The sequence below is a fragment of the Varanus komodoensis genome, unplaced genomic scaffold (assembly GCF_004798865.1).
Source record: "Varanus komodoensis strain SLA01 unplaced genomic scaffold, ASM479886v1 scaffold74, whole genome shotgun sequence".
NCBI classification, from domain to species: domain Eukaryota; kingdom Metazoa; phylum Chordata; class Lepidosauria; order Squamata; family Varanidae; genus Varanus; species Varanus komodoensis.
The window spans coordinates 3162654-3181647 of NW_025336401.1; the positions used below are offsets into that span (position 1 = coordinate 3162654).

Below are 18994 nucleotides of genomic sequence, written 5' to 3' on the forward strand. Positions count from 1 at the left end.
TCCCATTCCATCCCTGTATTCCAAATGATGTTGCAGTGCTGCACTGGCATATGTAGCTTTGGATTTTTGACCACTGCTGTCCATTCCCTCCATAGTCTGGTGGAACTACCTATGAACAACCCATGGTCCTGGGTTCACACATAATGGCAGCCCATTGTTTAAATAATCCAGAGTTCACAACCCAGCAACAAACCAGGGTTTCTCTCCCTGGGTTGCTCATGGTTAACATATCACATCATGGCAACTCAGAATTCACCAACCCACTCCCGGAGTTAGTATTATATTTGATTGAGACCAGACTAACATTGAAGGACTTTATAGCTCTGTCTGGTGATTTTTTAAAATCACCTAAAGGGTGAAGTAAGTGAAGCAATTTAATTTTTTGCCATGCTTCAATGTAAACTGTGGCATTTGTGGGCCAAACTTACTTCATGGGCTGGATTTGGCCCAGGGGCAGCCTGACATTGGAGATGTGGGTCCAATAACCATTGCCCCGGTCTTTAAAATACCATTTGGCAGCTTGGATTGGACTTAAATTTTTTAAACCATGGGAGAAATGCCAAAAATAGACTGCAATTTGCCAGAGGGATAGACTGTCTCATGGTTCTTCCTCGGTAATGCTTCCGTCTCATAAAGACAGTCTATCCCAAAGTGTATCTGTCCGGATCTTGGCCAACATCAAGCCTCTAAAAATGGCTGGCAAATAAAACACGCATCTGCCTGGGTCTGAAGATCCGAGGGACTCCAGACAGGGAGACTTCCTGCTGCACCTCCGCCAGATCCTTAAGACATCTGCTCCCACGACGTGCCCTTGCATCGGAGCACTAAGCAAGTGCTTTCGCTACAAGCAAGGGAAGCATCCGAAGGCCATTCAAATCCAGCACCTGGCAAATGTTCGGATTTTTCACTTTCACACTCCCTGTGCGAGTTTTGCCTAGCAGATGGTGTGAAACATTGTGAATCGAGGCAAAATTCCAAAGATGAGGAGACAATAGCTGTGTGGCTTCCTATTGTTATTGTCTGCCTGCTTGTTTGAAGTTTCACTTAGGTAATTCCCCTCTAGATCTGACTTCCTCTCCAGAGAAGAGCCTGGAAGGTGGATTGTATCTCCAGCCTTTTACCTGAAGAAATTGTTCTGTTCGTCACAAACATATCCCGATAATTATACTGTGCCTTTTGAGTAGATTTTAATGCTTTGGGGGGCAATCTGGGTTGTGAAACTGGGTACAGCAATCATAAACAGAACAGTAAATACTGAGAAGGGGTGATGGTGGAAAAAGGGAATGAAGTTGCCAACAGCAAACTGTGGTAGCTAGAAAATGATGGTGTGTTTTGGGTCCTTGTTGTCTAGCATCTTGAGATTAATGGAACAAATTGGCTTCCGGATGAAGTTTAGTGGGAGAAATCAGTCCGTCGTGCTGCCGAGGTTGGCACTGGCTCTGTTACGCCCAAATCCCCTGAATTTCCAAGGGCTTGCTTTTGGGGTAATGTCCTACAACTCACAGATGGATCCAGAGGTGAGGTTCTGTTCTGCCCCTTTTCCCATAATCTACCAGTTCCTGCCAGAATTTGGGAAGTCTTGGATCAAAGACTCCTGGCAGGTGCTTCTATCAAACACGGAGGTAAAACTGGGCTGTAGGGTTCCTTCCCTGGACTGTGGTGTTTGTGCTGAACATGCACCTCCTCTTGGAAAAGAGCATCATGCAAAGGAGATGGATGTGAGATTGTGTGGACATGACTTTGACTTCTCTTCCCTGCAGCTGGACATCCGTCAAGACCCCTTCACGACAGCCCTGGCCGCCATTTTTTTGCCAGGAGCGCTGCAGCATTACTTAGGGATGTCGTCTTCGGAGCCCGAAGGTCACACAAAGATTCAGTTCAGTTTCTTCAGTGCAACTTCACTATTTGAGGTAAATGGGGCAGCCGTGGAACTGCATCCGTAGCTTAGGAGTGAAAAGAAAGGGTCTATGCTGCAAAAGTAGTGCCAAGCCTTTGGAGAAAACCGTCATTGTGACGTGCCACCCAGCCAATATGAAGCAACGCCTTTCCAAGTGAGCTGTCCTTGGCAGCCCCGTCCAGCTCTTGGCAACTCAAGGCTGTGGCTTCCTGGATGGAATCGCTCCATCCCATATTTGGCCTTCCTTTCCTCCTCTTGCCTTCAATTTGCCCTGGCATTATTATAATTTCCAGCAAGTCTTCCCTTCTCATGATTCAGGGCAAGCAAAAGGAAAATCTCAGAATCTTCCCAGAGAGACGTTTTCTTGAGTATGTCTGCCTGCATTTCTCTCACAGGACAGTAGTTTCAACCAGGAAGTGCTGAACACCTACGTTGTGGGAGCCAGTCTTGAAAACACGTTAGTTCAAAACCTCCCGGAGCCAGTGAATATTATTCTGCAACATATAAAGCGAAATGTGGTATGGCATCTTATTGTCCCTGGGTGCATTTGCATTTGTCACACACCATGGAAGAGTGTTGCCCGATCGTTGCTTTGGTAGACGTGAGGCTCTGCTTCAGGAAACCGTGGACACGGGAGAACCAGGAGGCTTCTAGAGAGCTTCATTTAACATAGAAACCTCCCGGGCCATCTGGTCTGACCCCCGGCTCCAGCCAGGGCCACTCACGACATGCCCACCATGTGCATGTCCAGCTTATCTTGGAACACCCACACTGATGGGGCCTCAGCCAAGGAATGGAAGTGCTGTTGGTGGAGAGAAGGGAGAAATGGAGTGAGGGGCTTAATTGCATTCAGGTGTGGGTGGGGACCGCTCAGCCCATGAAGCTCCACAGCACGTCCTGTGCTGCCTTCTTGCAGCTAAGGATCTCTTCTCCATCGTGCCAGAGTGCAGGACACAGAATAACGGGATCACGCTTTGGGAAGCCAGGAAAAACCTCCTGACTGTTATAGCAGGATGACAATGGAGCCCATGCCCTAGGGAGGTGGTGGGCTCTCCCACGCTAGAGGCATCCAAAAAGCAACAGGACGGCTGTCTGCCGGGGATGCCTTAATTTGTGGTCCTGCATTGCGCAGGAGGTTGGGCCTGATGGCTTTTGGCCCCTTCCAACCCTACTATTCCATCATTCTCTGATTCTGTGGATGCACAGGAAGGTTGGTCTTGTAACAGAGGTAAGCAGAAGTGCATTCCTAGTCCACTACATGGCAGTCTTACATGCAGGGGCTTTGGAGCAATCCCCACCCTAAACATCTTGAGACCTTTGGGATCGCAGTCCTGAGAACTTCGGGATAGATGGGGTATACAGTAAATGCTCCAAATAAATAAATAAATAAACGAATGGCAAGGCTGTTCTCCATGTCACCTGTTGGACTCAGTTAGCACAGAGAAGCATTGCTGAGAGTCCATTAAGTCTATGGGCATCACAACCAGGTGCCACAACCATGAGGGCGCTAGTTGTGGGCCCATCATCCATGTCCAAATTAAGTGATGGGATGCAGACAGAGGACCTGAGCGAGCCGTTGGGATCATGTAGGTGGGAGCAGTCTATTAAGGCTGCAGCCTTGCATACAGGGGCTTCGGAACAATCTCCACCAAACGCAACCGGCCTCACTTGCGTGCAGAATGGCTTAGCGTAAACCTCTGTCTCTTGCTGTCCCCCGGATTGTGACACGGAGGCATGAAAGAAAAGCCAAGAAACAGAAGTGCTGAAAACAAACCCATCTTTACCCACGTCCTCTTCCTTTACAGGATCATGCCCCAGTGCGCTGTGTCTTTTGGGACTTTAAAATGCAGAGTGAGTATTTGAGGCATCAGACCAAACTCAATCAGCCTTTGGTTCCCAGGGACATATTCCGGTCCACCATCGCCTTCCCTGATGACTTCCCTTTGGTGGAGCCGCTCCTGCCCATCTCTTCCAGTTTCCAGTCAAGTCTGGCTGTCCGGTTTGTTTTGCTCAGTTCTGTGTTAATGTGAAGGGACAGGACCTACTTAGGGGTTTGGAACAGAACAGCAACCTCAGTTCCTTCTTCCTGGGAATGCTAGGACAGATGGTGCTGGCACAGAACATCAGTGTGTGCATCAGCTTCCGCCTACCTGGGAGAAAGGATGGCTCGAAACATGGCAGGGGTGTGGCAGGGGAGAGAGAAGGCGTGCCTTGAAGTTCCTTTGCTTCTGCCAGCTAAGGAAAGTTGGGGGTTTGCCTTGTGCTGGACTGAGATATTTTGAAGCCTGAATCAGGGTGCAAATGGAGTGAGCCACCAATAGCATCAGATGCTTTTAAACATGGAGAATGAGAGTTGACTCGATCTTTTCAATGGCCTTGGATTCAGATATTCCAATCGAAAATCCCAGTGCAACTATGCTAGGCTGGAGAATCCAATGGACAGGGATATTTCCTGCAGCATGCAAGGAACACTAGGAATTATTTCTCCTTTACATGCAAGGGGCTGCACTTCAAGAAAGAATTCTCTTTCTCCCTGCAAATGGAACCCAGCAATTTTTACATCTCTTCCACCTGCACATTTTGCAGCATTCATCTAAGTGGGCGATCTGCGACATGCATGCAATCCTTATCCCCCCGCCCCCCGCCCCCATCCTTAGCATACAGCAGAGATGGCTGCAGCCGGGAGCGGGGCCAGCACGAGTCTCTGCGCAGAGTCACGCTTCCCCTGCCGCCTCTCTGGAGAGGCTATAAATGGCGGTGGGTTGGCAGCCTAACCAGGGTGAACTATTTCGCGGCTATGTCTTTGGGCAGATGGCTTTGGTGGCTGGAATACGTCGGGGTGCGAAATGCAACGCACAGACAAAGATTACACGCTCTGCAACTGCAACCACCTGACCCATTTTGGAGTCTTGCTGGTAAGTTGTCGTCAGCCTGCAGTGGAATCTTCGAAGTCTCGCCTCTGAGCTCAGTTACGAGGCTGCGGCCGTGTGGATTCTGCACTTGCAGCCAGGTAGAATTGCTATAGCCCAGCTTCTTGGCCCAGTTGCCCTCTAGATGTTTTAGACTACAATTGCCCATGCTCCCCAGTCACCGATAACCATGCTGGTCGGGGATGATAGGACCCACAGGCTGTGGGGCAGGAAGTTGGTGAGGCTGGCATAGTGGTGAGCTGATTCTCAACCTACAAACCTACTTCTTAGCATGGTGCCCAGATGTTCTGCCCCATGGGGAAAGTGGCAGCTTCAGGGGGCAATTTCATCCAAAACCACCACACCCCCCTTGCCAGGGGCCCAATCCAGATCACACCTTCTAGCAGCTCCTCCGTGTGGTCAACCTGGGAACTGCAGGGGACAGTTCCTCAACTGAAGCCCCTTAGTCCCCGGACTGCCTCTCTCCTCCCAGGCTGACCATCAAATCCTCTGGTACGGGAAGGAGCATGGAAGGGTGTCCTGTTCCACTTGTGCTTTCCTCGAGCAACAACCTCTTCCCGGGCTCTTGTGTCCTGCTGCAACCCTTGCGTTGTCCTTTGGTCCCAATTCCAGCCAGTCCCACCAGCTCCTGGCTCACCTCAGACCCCTTCCCAAGCCCAGCCCTTCCTGACATGCATACAGAGTGCAGTCCCCGTGAGGCGAACACCAGCCTGCAAGCTCAGAAGCCAGTGCTCATCCAACACAGAGCCGTTCCTCCCGTTTTTGCTAGAGGACTCCTCGTGATGGCATCTCGGAGAGGCTGGGCATGAGGCTGGGCAGGCCCAGAATCCCTCCTGCTGCAGCGGCTCCATTTCTCCCCACCCGCCTTTCCCCCTTCTCCCAGCCTTGGAGGGTGGCTGGCACGGTCCCTTCCGTGTCAGCCGCAGGCGGTTGGCTGGGTGGGTGGGCAAGCTCCGATTCCTGGCTCTGAAGCTGCAGTGCTGGCCCCATCCTTGATGCTCCAGGCCATCGCCTGGCCTCCCACTTCCCACAGGCTCATTCCCTTACTCTTTTCTTAAGAAGTGTGGGAGAACTTCCTCAAACATTTATTTTACAGGCGTGCAAAAGCCAAGCATTTAACCTATGATGGGTATTCCAAAACATGCAATTCTTGCAGTAATGCTAAGTGGGGCAGAACCTGAGGAGTGTGAGAACAGTAATGGAGCAGGATGAAGGGGTTCTGCTCAGCCCTGGCCTTGGGCCCCCTGGGGAGCTTGGCCTTTCATCCCAAATATTCTGGGAGAAACGTGGGAGGGGGTGGGTGGGAAGACTGTTTTGGTCCCAGTGAAAAGGAAGCCAGATTTCTGGGCATCCATTTTCAGTGCTGAAACAAAAGTCACGTTTGTTTTTCGAGCAAAGGGTAACCAGAGGCTGCTTGCTTCCATGCTGGCTTTTAGGATTTACCTCGGACTCCAATCAGTGGTTCTGATGAGCAGATTTTAACACTGATCTCCTGTGTGGGGTGTGGCGTTTCCTCCATTTTCCTGGGGCTGGCACTCGTGGTGTATCTTTCCATCCAGTGAGTATTCTTTCGATGTTGCTTTCGGTCCCTCAAAGGTTGGTGGAAGGTTATGTTTGGGTTGGTAGATCCCTGGGTGATCTGCATGCCTCTGCAAGGGTTTCTGACTCCCAAATTCTTTAACCAGAAGTAACAAAATAAACTGCTCCCTTCCCATTATACTGTGGAAGCAAGAAGCTCAGGGTAAGAACTAGAGTGGATTTTTGGGGGAAAAACCAGTGCCCTTCATTCAGTTTCAAATTCTTTATTAATCCCTTTGCGTGAGGCTCTGGCTGGTGAACCTGGGGGTTTACAAAGCTCGGCTGTATGCCAATTTTTATTTGGATTTCATGTCTATTCTCACTTGCTTCACCCCAATAACCAGCACTGACATTAGGGCTCCTTTGTTACAGTTCTCCTTGGGTCCTCAAAAAGCATCTCCAAAAAGTCTGTACTGAGGAAAAACAGCCACAGGGTTTTGATCCAGGGCAAAGTCACCTTGGCTTGGAGTTGGTCTTGTTTTTGCTGAAAACCCTTCTTTGCCCCGTGGCGATTTGCCCTGAATGTTGTTCTTGGAAAAACTCTTACAGCAGGCTTTCCCAAATGGGTGTCCTTCATATGTGTTGGTCTACAGCACACATCACCCACAGTCTCAGTGCCTGGGGATGATGGGAATTGTTGTCCAACACAGCTGGAGGAAGGCTGCTGTAAATAGGCAGCTCCTTGGCAATAAGAGATGGGGCACATAGTAATAAATATGCCAAATAGACACAGAATCACATTTCTTTTCTGGACAAATGTATGTATTGGCTCTAAAAAAAAAAAATACACCTTTGGAAAAATGATCAGAGCTGCTGGAGCCCAGATAAAGTTGCTTTAGGGTGGCCAGGCCTATTTTTCAGAGGACAGTCCTCTATTTGAAAGGCTGTCCAGTCCAAGTCCTGATTAAAGAGAAAGAGACATAAGGAGGGAGAGCACAGAGGCCTGGAAGTTGAGCATCATCCATTAGCACCTGGCCACCATCCATTAGCACCAGGCACATGGGACATGTGGTCACAGTCCTCCCTACTATGGGGAGATGCATTGTATTTCTATTTGAATTGTAGCTATAATTTCTAAATTTGAATCTAAACATAGCCACAAACACATGCCAACAATGTGCAGGTTGGTGCCTTCTTTCTTGTGCAGGGGCGCATGTCCTCCTTTTCGGCAGTGCCGATGCGGCCACTTCAGGCCAACCGATCTGTGGGCCAGATATTGCTCACAGGCCACCAGGTGCCAGTCCCTGAGTTGCTCGCCACCCAGCGTGGGCCCTTCTGCACAGACATTCTGCACAAGCAAGTCCAGCAAGGCTTTTGTTCGGGAAGCAAGAGTTGCAGTGCAGGAGTGGGAGGTGACCTTCTTTTTCGTTCCAGAAAGCTCCGTGAGGACTACCCTGCTAGAATCCTCATCAACCTCTGTTTTGCCCTGCTTATGCTCAACCTTACCTTCCTGGTGAACTCGTGGCTGGCCTCGTTCCAGAAGCGCGGCCTCTGCATCACCACTGCCGTGGTCCTCCACTACTTTCTCCTGGTGACCTTCTCCTGGATGGGCCTGGAAGCCATCCACATGTACGGCGCCCTTGTCAAGGTCTTCAACACCTACATCACCAACTACATCCTTAAGTTTGCCATTGTTGGCTGGGGTAAGTATAGGGCTGGGCCTGCCACCAGTACTTGTGTGGGACTGGGCCCAGCCTCAAGCAAGGAGAACCATCAACTCAGAATGGCCCTCCCGCCCTTGAGATCGGCAGCAGATGCCCTTCTCCGGGAACCCTCCGTGAAGGAAATTAGGAGGGTGAGTACCCGGAGGAGGGCCTTCTCTGCGGTGGTGCCCCACCTATGGAATGCGCTCCTCAGAGAGGTCCGCCTGGCGCCGTCGTTATTTGTTTTTCAGCTCCGGGCTAAGACCTTTTTATTTAAAATTTATTTTAATTAACTTATTATGTATTTATAGGATTTTAAATTTTAGCCGAGATGTTACCGGGTTTTTTAATCTTTAAGTGTATTATTTGTTATTTATATGTTTTAATTATGTTGTGAGCCGCCCTGAGGCTTTGTTGCGATGGGAGCGGCATAGAAATTTTTTAAATAAATAAAATAAAAACCTCCAAATCCTGGTCCTGCACATTGTACAGGCCCATGCAGAGCAGTTCAGATGGTCTAATGCTAAGCCACCTTCGGCATTTCGGAGGCCTGGCTCTGGGCCCAAAACCCACCATAATTTAGCCTACAGCTCTTTCTGCCCATGAGGAGAGTCATTTCCACCCTTTAATGTGGGAGGGGGGGAAATGACACAAAAACCAGGAAGCACCGTGGCTAGCTGGGGGAAAGGAGCCATGGCCATCTGGAGAACACCCTTCCCTCCTCCGGACCAGCTTTGGCCCCCGGGCCTGAGGTTGTCCACCAGGGTCTAAAGCGGAAGGTTCCAATTTGTGTTCTGAGAAGCCCTGCAACTCTGGGAAGGTCTAGCAGAGAGCTCCCACGAAGGCATCAGGACGAGTTTTGTGGAGGGGCAGCTTGGGTCCCTCTCCTGCTCTTGCATTCCCACAGAGGAGATTAGCTCTATCAGGGGCTATTCTCCATGGTACTGCTTGGGGCAGCCAGCCTGGGGGTACCTGTTGCTTCTGCAGTTGGTACTAGGTGGCCTAGAAAGACACTGCCAGAAATAAACCAAAACCTTGCCAAGCAATGGAACTGAGTCACCCAAAGAAGATAAAAGAGGATGGAGATTTGCATATGTAAATTTATCTTTATAGCTGCAAATTTAGAAGCAGCATCTATACTTAGATACAATTATTGTCCCGTGGTGGAGAAGACCAACCAGGTGACCTGCATGCAGACTCAGTCTTCTCGTCAGGTGCTGCCCTTCCTTTATATGGGTTTCCCTCTTTAAACATGCTTGGCCTGCACTGCAGTTCCAGTAGGGGGCAGTCCTTACCTCTTGCCAAAACAGAGGATGATCCTCTGCAGAGCAGGGCACCTGGCTCCAGAACCATGGTGGGCACGGAGATGCTTCCGCCCTGTAGACAGACAAAAGGCAGACAACTGGTGCCCTCCAACAGTTTTGGACTACCACTCCCATAATCCCTGCACATTGGCACTTATGGGGGTTGTAGTCCAAACACGTGGAAAGCACCAGGTACGGATGTCTGTGGCCTTTCTCAAGTTAATGTTTATAAGCTGGGCTAAAATGGTGCTTTCCCTTTCCTCCGTCAGGCACGATTATACCCGTGCTAATCATTTTTCTTTTCAATTCCTCCCTTTCTCGTTTTCTGCTCTGTGTGCTGTTAGGAGTTCCAGTCGTTGTCGTTTCTGTTGTGCTCATCATAAATCCAGATATCTATGGGCCTCAAATCATTTCCGAAAGCACAAGCCCGCGGACACTTTTGTAAGTCTCTTGTTCTGATAAACTCGACTTCTGTTTGAAATTCCAGGCAAGGGGGGAATGAGCCAGGAGGCTTTTGGGTCCACCAGCCATCTTGGATCCCCTTCATCCGAGCCTGAATCCGAGGCCAATTAATAATAATAACAACAGCAAATAACAACAGCAACTATCTACAGCTCCCAACAGCCAAAGTTCTCTGGGAGGTGTCCAACAATTCATAAAATACAATGCAAAATATAAATAACAGTAAAGACAAATATTTCATGATAAATTTAAAATGGAATTTTGACAACTTCAGCTAACACACATGCAGACAGTTTGGCCTCCTAAAACAACCTGCAATAGAGAGCTTTTTGGAGCCTTTAAACGACTCAGAATAAAAAGCCATTTCAGCCTGGTGTTGAAAGGTGGCAGTTGGTGCCACGCAAGCCTCAGTGAGATTTCTTTTAGAATTTGAGGGCTACCACAGAGAAGGCCCCCTCATTGCCACCAAGTGCTGGTGGCGGAAGGAAGGTCTGAGACCGCGGTGTCTGGGGGGACTGAAGCTGGGACAGGGTGTGCCAATATGTCAAGTCTGTCAGCCCCAAGCCTTGGATAGATTTCAGCCAAATGGTTCTCATTTAATTTAATGGACAGAGCAAGTTGCACCTGAACAAGCTGACGCAGCATCAGAAACAATGCGTTGCTAGGCTTGGCTGTTTGGAATGAAGCACTAGCAAAGGTAGTGCTGGGTACCAAAAAGATCTGGGGATGAGGCCCACAGGGCAGGGCAGGGCAGGGCAGGGCACAACCCTAATACGCATGTGCTAAGAGCTGGAGCTGAAACCCATAGGATGAAATAAATAAATAAATAAATCAAGAAAGAAAGAAGTGTCGTCCATTAATGATCCTGTCCCTTAAGCACATCCCTATTTGTAGAGGGATGTATGAACAAGAGGAGAGCATTTGACTTCAGGAAAAAAATTGGGCAGGATGACTGAAGAGTGGGGGGCAGCAGGAGGCGAAGACCCTGGGGCCAAGGCTAGCTCATCCAGGGGGAGGGGTTGCAGCAGAGATGCTGAGGGCCCCTTCCTTTGGCAAGGGCCCAGAGACGGCAGGGTGGTGGAGCAGAGCCTCTGGGCAGGCCCCCTCACTCTGTGCCCCCCATTCTGGATTCAGACTCTTGCCACGCGTGCATATCTCTCACCCCGTGTGCCCCTTTCCCTTGTTCCTGGACTGACAGGGTGGGCAGGCCACCTTCTCCGTCTCTGGGGGAAGGCATTCAGGAGGCCGCTCCAGCTGCCAGATGCCCAGCCCAGCTGTTAGTTCGCACAACAAGGAAACAATCCCACTTGCAGCCGCCACAACATGTCCCTGTCCATTGATTGACTTTGACAGTTGCTGGATTCAGGACGGTGTCGCCTTTTACCTCTCTGTGGTGGCCTATTTCTGCCTGGTGTTCCTGATGAACATTAGCATGTTCGTCACAGTCCTTCTGCAAATTCGTGCCGTGAAAACAAGGAACCGAGAGCGACCAGCTACCTGGAGCCAGGACTTCCTCCACGACCTGAAGCGGGTGGCCAGCTTGACTTTCCTGCTCGGCCTAACTTGGGGTTTTGCCTTCTTTGCGTGGGGGCCAGTGAAGGCTGTTTTCATGTACCTCTTCGCCATTTGCAACACCTTGCAAGGTAAGTCTCGCGCAAGACGACCCTGGCTTGGCCTGGTTGCCTTCACTACGTATTGTCCTTCAGAGTAGGGAAGGCTCTGTGTGGTTGAGCGCAAGCAGATTTGGCCCCGCTGGTGGGAGCAGCTCCTGCCTCTTTCGGCTGGCTGCCCCACTTCATTCCCCACTGTGGCCTTGTGATCGGAAGTCATGGAGGGGGCCACATTAGGGATTCATCCAGGAGCAAGCCTTGGAGGCCAAATTCCAGGTCCTGGAGCGATCCAAGCAGGGAACCCAGGAGGCACTGTGTCTCATGAGCCCCAGACACCAGACGGTCTCCTTGCAAACAGGCTTAATTGGCACTTGGCCGCTACAAAGCAAAGTCACTCTAACACCCCTCTAGTAAACTGGAAGTCAAGCCTTTGCACATGTCAAAAGTGATGCTTGAATCCAAGCTGGTGTGTTTTCCCTAAAACCCTTCCAGTTCAGTAGCTTGGTGGCTCCACAAAGGGTCAGATGATGCTCGAGCCCACTCAAGCCCTCCAGCTGGGCCGCTCATCTCTCTTGACGCCTTGTCATGCGGTCAGGGCCAGGCAAAGCAAATGCAGTCCCTCCCTGCCTTTGCCACTCCTCTTCCTAAGCATTCCCATCTTCAGCTCAGCTGGGGAACCTGTGGGCATCCACCTTGGGGGCACGAAAGCTCTGTCTCAAGGCTCCCCTTCTCCTTCAGAATCCCAGTCCTGCTGATCCTGGCCCACCTGTCAGGAGCGGCAACCAGCTTCCCTGAGCGTCAGGTGGGGAACCCACACTGGCCAGGTGAAGTTCTCCTCCCCGATCTTGGGAAGTCACTGCCATGCGCCAAGTCTCAGCATCTCCCGTTTGAAAGGATACCGTAGCAAGACTGGGAAAAGCCTGACTCAAGATATGGAACAGGCTCCAGATGTGATGGCACACAACACACACTGTATCTTCAGAAGAGACAATGCCAGAATCTTGGCTAGGGTGGGGAAGAAGTGTGGTCTTGAAAGAATATTGACTCTACTTTCCCATTTCTCTTAGGGTTCTTCATTTTTTTGTTCCACTGCCTCTTGAAGGAGAATGTGAGGAAGCAATGCCAAACACACTTCTGTCTCAACTATCCCAGTAAGATGCTGATTTTTTTTGGTTGTGCTTTAACCCCCCCCCCCCAACCATCTTTCTTCCCACCTGGAATAATTATCTCCAGGTGTGCTGGGTAGGTTCTCATCAGAACAGGCAGTCCTTCAGATACCCCAATTCCAAGTTGTATAGGTGTCGTTAATTTCATTTCTATAGTGCCTCACAGCTCAAGCTCTCTGGCTGGTTTACAACTATGCATGCCATTTACTGGTGCGCTAAGGAATTCGGAGCAATCTCAAACAGTCAGTTCCTTCTCTTGGTAGCATGAGGTTGGGTATAGCTGGGTACATGCAGTTCCATTGCAGAAAATGAACAATCTGGATTTGACACTCCTGTATCAATCGCCCTTGTATTTATATCTTCCACTATTAACCACCCCCTCTGCTATCAGGCTGGAAGGATTCCGCCAGAACTTGGGGATATCCTCTTCACCTGCAAAACCTTGAGTGGAACCCGTCACCCCATTCGTTGAGGTCCCTAAAGTCTTGTGCAACCATTTCCACATCTAATGGCTCAGGAGGTTTCCCAAAGGATAGTCCAGATGTTGGAATAAAAACCGGTGAGCAGAAGGAAAGCAGATGAAGGGTTGGGAGCAGGGGGGTGGGGGGTCAGCTGAACATGGGGAAGGGGGAAAACAGACCATGGCACCTCCTGTGTTTTGAAATGTCTTTTAGGTCATGCATCATTTTTAATGCTTCCCTGGGTAAAGAGGACCCCCCCCCCCCAAAAGAAGCCTTAGCACAAGGATCCTTTTTTTTCAATCCACAGAGAGTTTTTGTAGGGGCATGGACCACTCAGAAATGATGGACCACCCTTTCATTCTGCAGGCCTAATTTAATACCCTCTCTTGGTAATGGTGAATCTGGAGTCACTTCCAAAATCAAATAGTCTGAACTAATTTTTAGGAGTTTTTGTTAGTATAGGATAGTTAGTATATGATAATGCATCTGACTGGGATGGTGTTTGCCTGTTACGTTACTTTATTCAGATGAAATAAAATCCCACACTTCCATGCAGAAAACTCACATGCTGGAAAAAGGGCTAGACCAGAAACTTTCTCCCTGAAGTGTTATCTTTCCAGTTGGAACCTCCCATCCTCTATGAGGAAATACATCAAGTGACTGAAAAGTATTCTCCACCTAATCTCTAGCCCAAGTTTGCCGCAACCTCCGATGTGCACCCGTGGCATGCGAGACGATCCGGCTTCCTCGTGTGAGAAAGATGTCACCAACACAGGCTGAACTGTGGTCTCTTCAGAACGCCGGTTTTTTGCATTGAGGGCCTGCTTGGTTCTTTGCAACACTTGGGAAGCCTGCTCTGCTCTGCTCTGGCAGTCCCCACAGGCTAGTGGCCACCTTTAGATCTTATATAAAATTCCATCGCCAGCCTTCTCCAGATAATTGGCCAGCTTTGGGATTATACAGTTCATGGGATGGTGGTGCTTTTTGAAATCTGCCACTGAAAGTTTAGTGTAATGGCTGAGCAGGCAAGCTTGGCCGACCACTCCTGCCCCACCTGGGACCCACCAGGAACACTCTTCCAGGTGTCTCTCCTGCCCAAGTGGGAATGGGGCTCCAGCACCTGGCAAACCCCATTAGAGAACTGGGGGGCTGCGTCCACCTTGAGAGTGAGGAGCCCAAGCTGTGAAAGGCTTTCTGTGGGACTCACACATTCCTCCTGTCCCTTGGGCTGGTCGCCGCACCCCATTGCTTTGTCATGGCCCAGGAGTCAGAGTGCCTGCCAGCAGACGGGTGGGTGGATGGTGCAGGGAAGACGGGGTGTGGCGACCAGCCCACAAGGGCGCCCTCAAGCCACTGCTCCATCAGGAACAGCCCTGGGAGGGGAGTCCCGGGGGCAATTAGGTCAATGTCCTCTGTGCCTGAAGGAGCAGTCATCCTACCCTGTCTCTTTCTCCGAGAATTAATTCCCAGAATCCCCACAGCATGTCCAGGAACAAGAGGAGACCCCCACCTGTGTCAGTTTAGAACCGGACATGCAGTGCTCTTCTGGGGCAGCAAAGCCATCCTGGGCCGGGACTACCTAAGTTCCCATCTCAGGCTGGGTGGTTGCTGGGGCGATACTGCCAGGGCCCTGCTGCCAATTTGCTTGGCATCGGAGGATCTGCTTCAGCCTGAGCTGTCTGTGGTCCTGGACACCTGCAGCTTCTTCTGCCACTGGCCAGGACACCTCCAGCAAAGAGCACAATCCGCCAGAGCGACTGGAATTCAAGGGCTATAGAAAGAACCTTCTGTGGCGTGTGGGGAACAGGATATGCGCAGATTAGTGCCGCATCATGGCCAAAGGACCACATTGGCTGGCTGCTCTCAGAGTCAGTTGTCTCTAAATCATCAGCAAACGTATTAATGATAAAATTAGAACTCTGACTGCTTCACAAATGCAATGACAATAATAAATATGGCTTTCTTTCTCTAAATAATGGATAAGGGTAGCATCTGTTTAGAAACATGGAAACAGAGTAAGTCAGAAGGGGCCTCCTGGGCCATCTAGTCTGACCCCCCAGCTCCAGCCGGCTCCGCTCACGACATGCCCACCATGTGCATGTCCAGCCTATCCTTGAACTCCCACACCGATGGGGCCTCAACCACCTCCCGTGGAAGCCCATTCCACACCCTCGGGGTCCCGACTGTCAGGAAGTGCTTCCTGGCATCCAAATGAAGCCTTGGCTCCCTGAGCTTTGCTGTGTTGGAGCACATCCTGCCTTCCTCTGCAGGGGAGAACAGGTCTCTCCCCACCTCCGTGTGACACCCCCCCACATACCAAGGTGAGGGGATACCAAGGTGAAGGGGCCCAAAACTGAATACAATACTCCAGTTGTGAGCACACCAGAGTCATATAGAGTGGTAGTAATACCTTTCTTGATCTAGAAACCACACTTCTGGCTATGCAACCAAGGGTGGCGTTCGCCCTCTTGACCACTGCATCACACAGCTGGCTCACGTTCAGCCTGCAGTCAACCAGCACCCCGAGGTCTCTTTCACAAGCGCTGCTCTCCAGCCACTTAGATGCATGAAGAGGAGTTGGCTGATCCTGGCATTCTGATAATGGAACGGTTGCTGTAGCAGACAGACCTCCACTGCAGCCCCCGTCTTGCCTGTGTCTGCTTAAGATAGTTCAGGGGCTGCCATGGGGCCAGGCCACCAGCCCGTGGGAATGAAGGAGGACGACAACAGCATGCTGGGGGAGGCGAGCTGGAGGTGGGGAGCCTCTCGGATGGAGAACGCCGGCCTCCGGAGGAGGCGGCCCAAAGTCCGTTGTCCCGGCCACAGGGAGGCCCGACGGGGGGCTCGGAGTGAGGAACGCAGGCACACCGGTTCCACAGAGCCCCTCCTTCCCGACACAGGCCCAGAAGGGCTCATAAGCAAAGCTTTGGGTAAAGCGGGGCAGAGAAGGCTCAACGTTTCACTTTGTGCATGCTCAGAGACGTCTATGTAGGATGAAGACGCTTGCAAGAAGTGCAGGAGATTCTGTCCTGCTGGGGAGGGGACACCTGGCTCACGACCGTGCTCCAGTCCAGGACGCCTGCTGCCGAGGCAGCCAACACTCATCCCCTTTGCCCCTCCCTGCAGGCTCCTCCTAGCAGCACCACAGGCCTCCTTAACAACGGCATGGAGGCACATGGATAGGGATGGAGGGATGCTTCAGAGGCTGCCTGCGGAAGCAGAATACAAAAGGATCATTCCGCAGGCAAGCGACTCCTGACTCCTACGCAGCAATTAGGGGCGGGTGGAGGAGGCGGAATAGTGTCGCAAGTACCTTTCTCTGGTATTAAAAAGCCCCCAAAGACTCCTGAATGGTTCCTTTGACAGGCTAACCAAAGTCCAAGTGGCACGGGCCTGACTGAGCAAGCAAGCAGGTGCTGATAGCCAAACACGCTAAAAAGCATGCAAGGGAGGAGGGGGAGAGGATTTCTGGTGATGAAAAACGTTTAAAATTAATATCAGATGCAGGCAGTGTGGGGAGGTGGGAGTGGGAAATCTGAGGTGACCATGGTGGCAGGAGAGGAGGCTTAGCTCTTCCCTGCTGCCTCATTTTCCTGGTAGAAGCCACCCTTCCCAGCCCTTCACAGGATAAACCTGGGGCCCCTCTCATGCAGAAGGTTCTATTCCCCTTCCAGCTACCGCAGGGATAGGGAAGTTTTGTGCCATGGACAGAATCCCTGGGGATTTTCCATCCGGCCCCAGGGTCTTCCGCTCTTTTTCCTGAAGCTGGAGTGGCCCTGCTATGTAAACAGATATTTTAAGGCATTGAGACTGTAGGCCTCCTGCACCAAATTTAACTGCACTTTTGCCAGCCTGAAGGTGCTTGTGCAGGGACTTGCTCCCAGGAATGCCTGCACAGAAATGGGCAGTGGTTTGTACGAGTGTACTTGGTAAATGCCTAAATGGTAAGAATCACGTCTGTGTTTGCTCTGAACCCTGCTCACTTCTGGAAGGTGAACTCAGAGAGACTGATCAGAGTGAAAATAAGCTCGGAAGACGTCTCCTCTTGTGGGTAATGGAAGGGCGCCTAGATCTCCTTCAAACTTTCATTCCTTCTCAACATGGGAAGCTCTGGGGCCAAGCCTATGTCAGAAGATAATGGCAAGATTCATTCATCAGCATGGTTTGCCCTACTGATCGTAAGCTGCAACAAGGCAAGATGAAAAAAATATTAATTACTGCAACTGTGAAATGGAGCAAATTGCAAATTCTCCGAAGGAACTCCATGAGTGAAGCAGTTTCTTCAAAACCATGTCAAAGAAACTGACCTCAGCATTCCTATGTACTGCATCAGTGGCTGGAAAACTCTGGTCAAATTTAACAGCAGCCAAAGCAAAAGGTGCTTTATTTTCTATGACTGTTCTAAAGATTATAAGATGGCTGCATGAGAATTAAAAGAAATTTTAGGGGCCCAGAACACTTTAAAATCAATGAAAGAGCTTCATTAAAAACAAGAACCAGAGATCCCTTATTCTTGGGAAATTTTCTCTCGCAATAGTTGGGATTATAAAATGAACAGAAAATTCGACAAGGGTAGAATTCCCATTTGCATTACAAATTTGCCAGTTCTTGCTCAGATGAGACTATAAACAGCCTTTGAGAGCCTCAAAGACAATTTAAGCTTCAGTTATGAGAACAAAATGTTCTTGTAACAGCTTTTACCATTTACCCAATGTGGGCTTCTACTCTGATTCACTTGGGGCAGAGTTCTGAACTGTGTTCACCCTGAAGCCCACATGCATTTAGGAGACACTCTGAGGGCTGCCTTCCAGTGGCTGAAGAAAAGTTAAGAGTGGCTGAAGAAAAAACTGGGCCGAGCTGAGATCAAAGGTAGGAGGCAAGATAGCAGCATATTTTAGCTTAAATCTCTTATGATGGCACTCTACAAGTCCCTCAAAGGCTGTCTCAAAGAGGAAGGGAAAGGCCTCCTCTCCCTCGTTCCCGAGGGTAGACATGGAACAATGAACTTAAACTGCAGTGCACCATGTGCAGGCTAGACACCTGGGAATACTTCCTTACTGTCAGAGCAATATGGCAGTGGAACCAGTTGCCTGGAGAGGTTGTGGGCTTCTCCACACCAGAGACAATCAACGTGAAACTGGATGGTCATCTGAGTGGGATGGTATAACTGCTCCAGTAGGGGGTTAGACCTGATGGCCTTCTTGGCCCCTTCTGACCCTACTTTTCCATGGATCTAAGGATCTCGCAGTCAGTAACTAAGCCTTAAGAGATGTGCGTACATGCACGCACGCACGCACACACGCACAAACAAGCTGATGAACCGCCAAACACTGATGGTCTGAGAAGCTTGGGGGACTGGATTCAGCCTGGATGGGCTTAGGAGGGCAGGTAAGAGGCCAAGGGAGAAAGATACAAGCCCTCCTGGAACCAAAGAATGTGATAATGTGAAGGGGCCCTTGCGCATTTCACTCTGCCCAACCTCTGCTTAAATTTCTCCATCGAAGGAAACCCCATCAGTTGCAGAAGCAGCTTTTACTGTTGGGGAATTTCTCTTAATGCGTTGCTTGAATCTGCTGCCTGCCATTTCCGTCCACTGGTCCTCCTCATCCTGTCCTTCGGAGCAACACAAATGGTGCAGGGAGGAACTCCCCCTTTGAAACAATGACAGCCCAACGAGACTGGCTCCTGAGCAACTATACAGGCAATGCGTGTTTGTAGCCCTCGTCCTGTGCGCAGCTGCTGGCGAAGCATGGGAATGCTCTCCTCCTTGATGTAGCACAGGTGAGGAGAGAAGCAAAGCCAAGATCGCAGGGTCCAGAGAGGATGGTTTATAAGCACCTTCCAAGAGCCAAAATAATACCTCTCTCCATTATCATTACAAATTTTGACATTTTATCCTTCAGTTCCAAAACACCCCATGTGGACTACAATGCAGCACATGGA

At 50.3% G+C, this 18994-nt stretch overlaps 1 protein-coding gene across 1 annotated transcript; it reads left to right on the plus strand.

Annotated features, from left to right (window-relative positions):
• Positions 1-1450: 1450 nt before the first annotated feature.
• ADGRG4 (adhesion G protein-coupled receptor G4) lies at positions 1451-16234 on the plus strand. Its single transcript, XM_044452721.1, has 12 exons — positions 1451-1517; positions 1761-1910; positions 2293-2415; positions 3748-3883; positions 4709-4812; positions 6264-6385; positions 7780-8048; positions 9697-9793; positions 11168-11457; positions 12492-12575; positions 15718-15857; positions 16178-16234. Exons 1-12 carry the CDS (start codon positions 1488-1490, stop codon positions 16232-16234), a joined length of 1602 nt encoding a protein of 533 aa, XP_044308656.1. The 5' UTR covers positions 1451-1487.
• The last annotated feature ends 2760 nt before the right edge of the window (positions 16235-18994 follow it).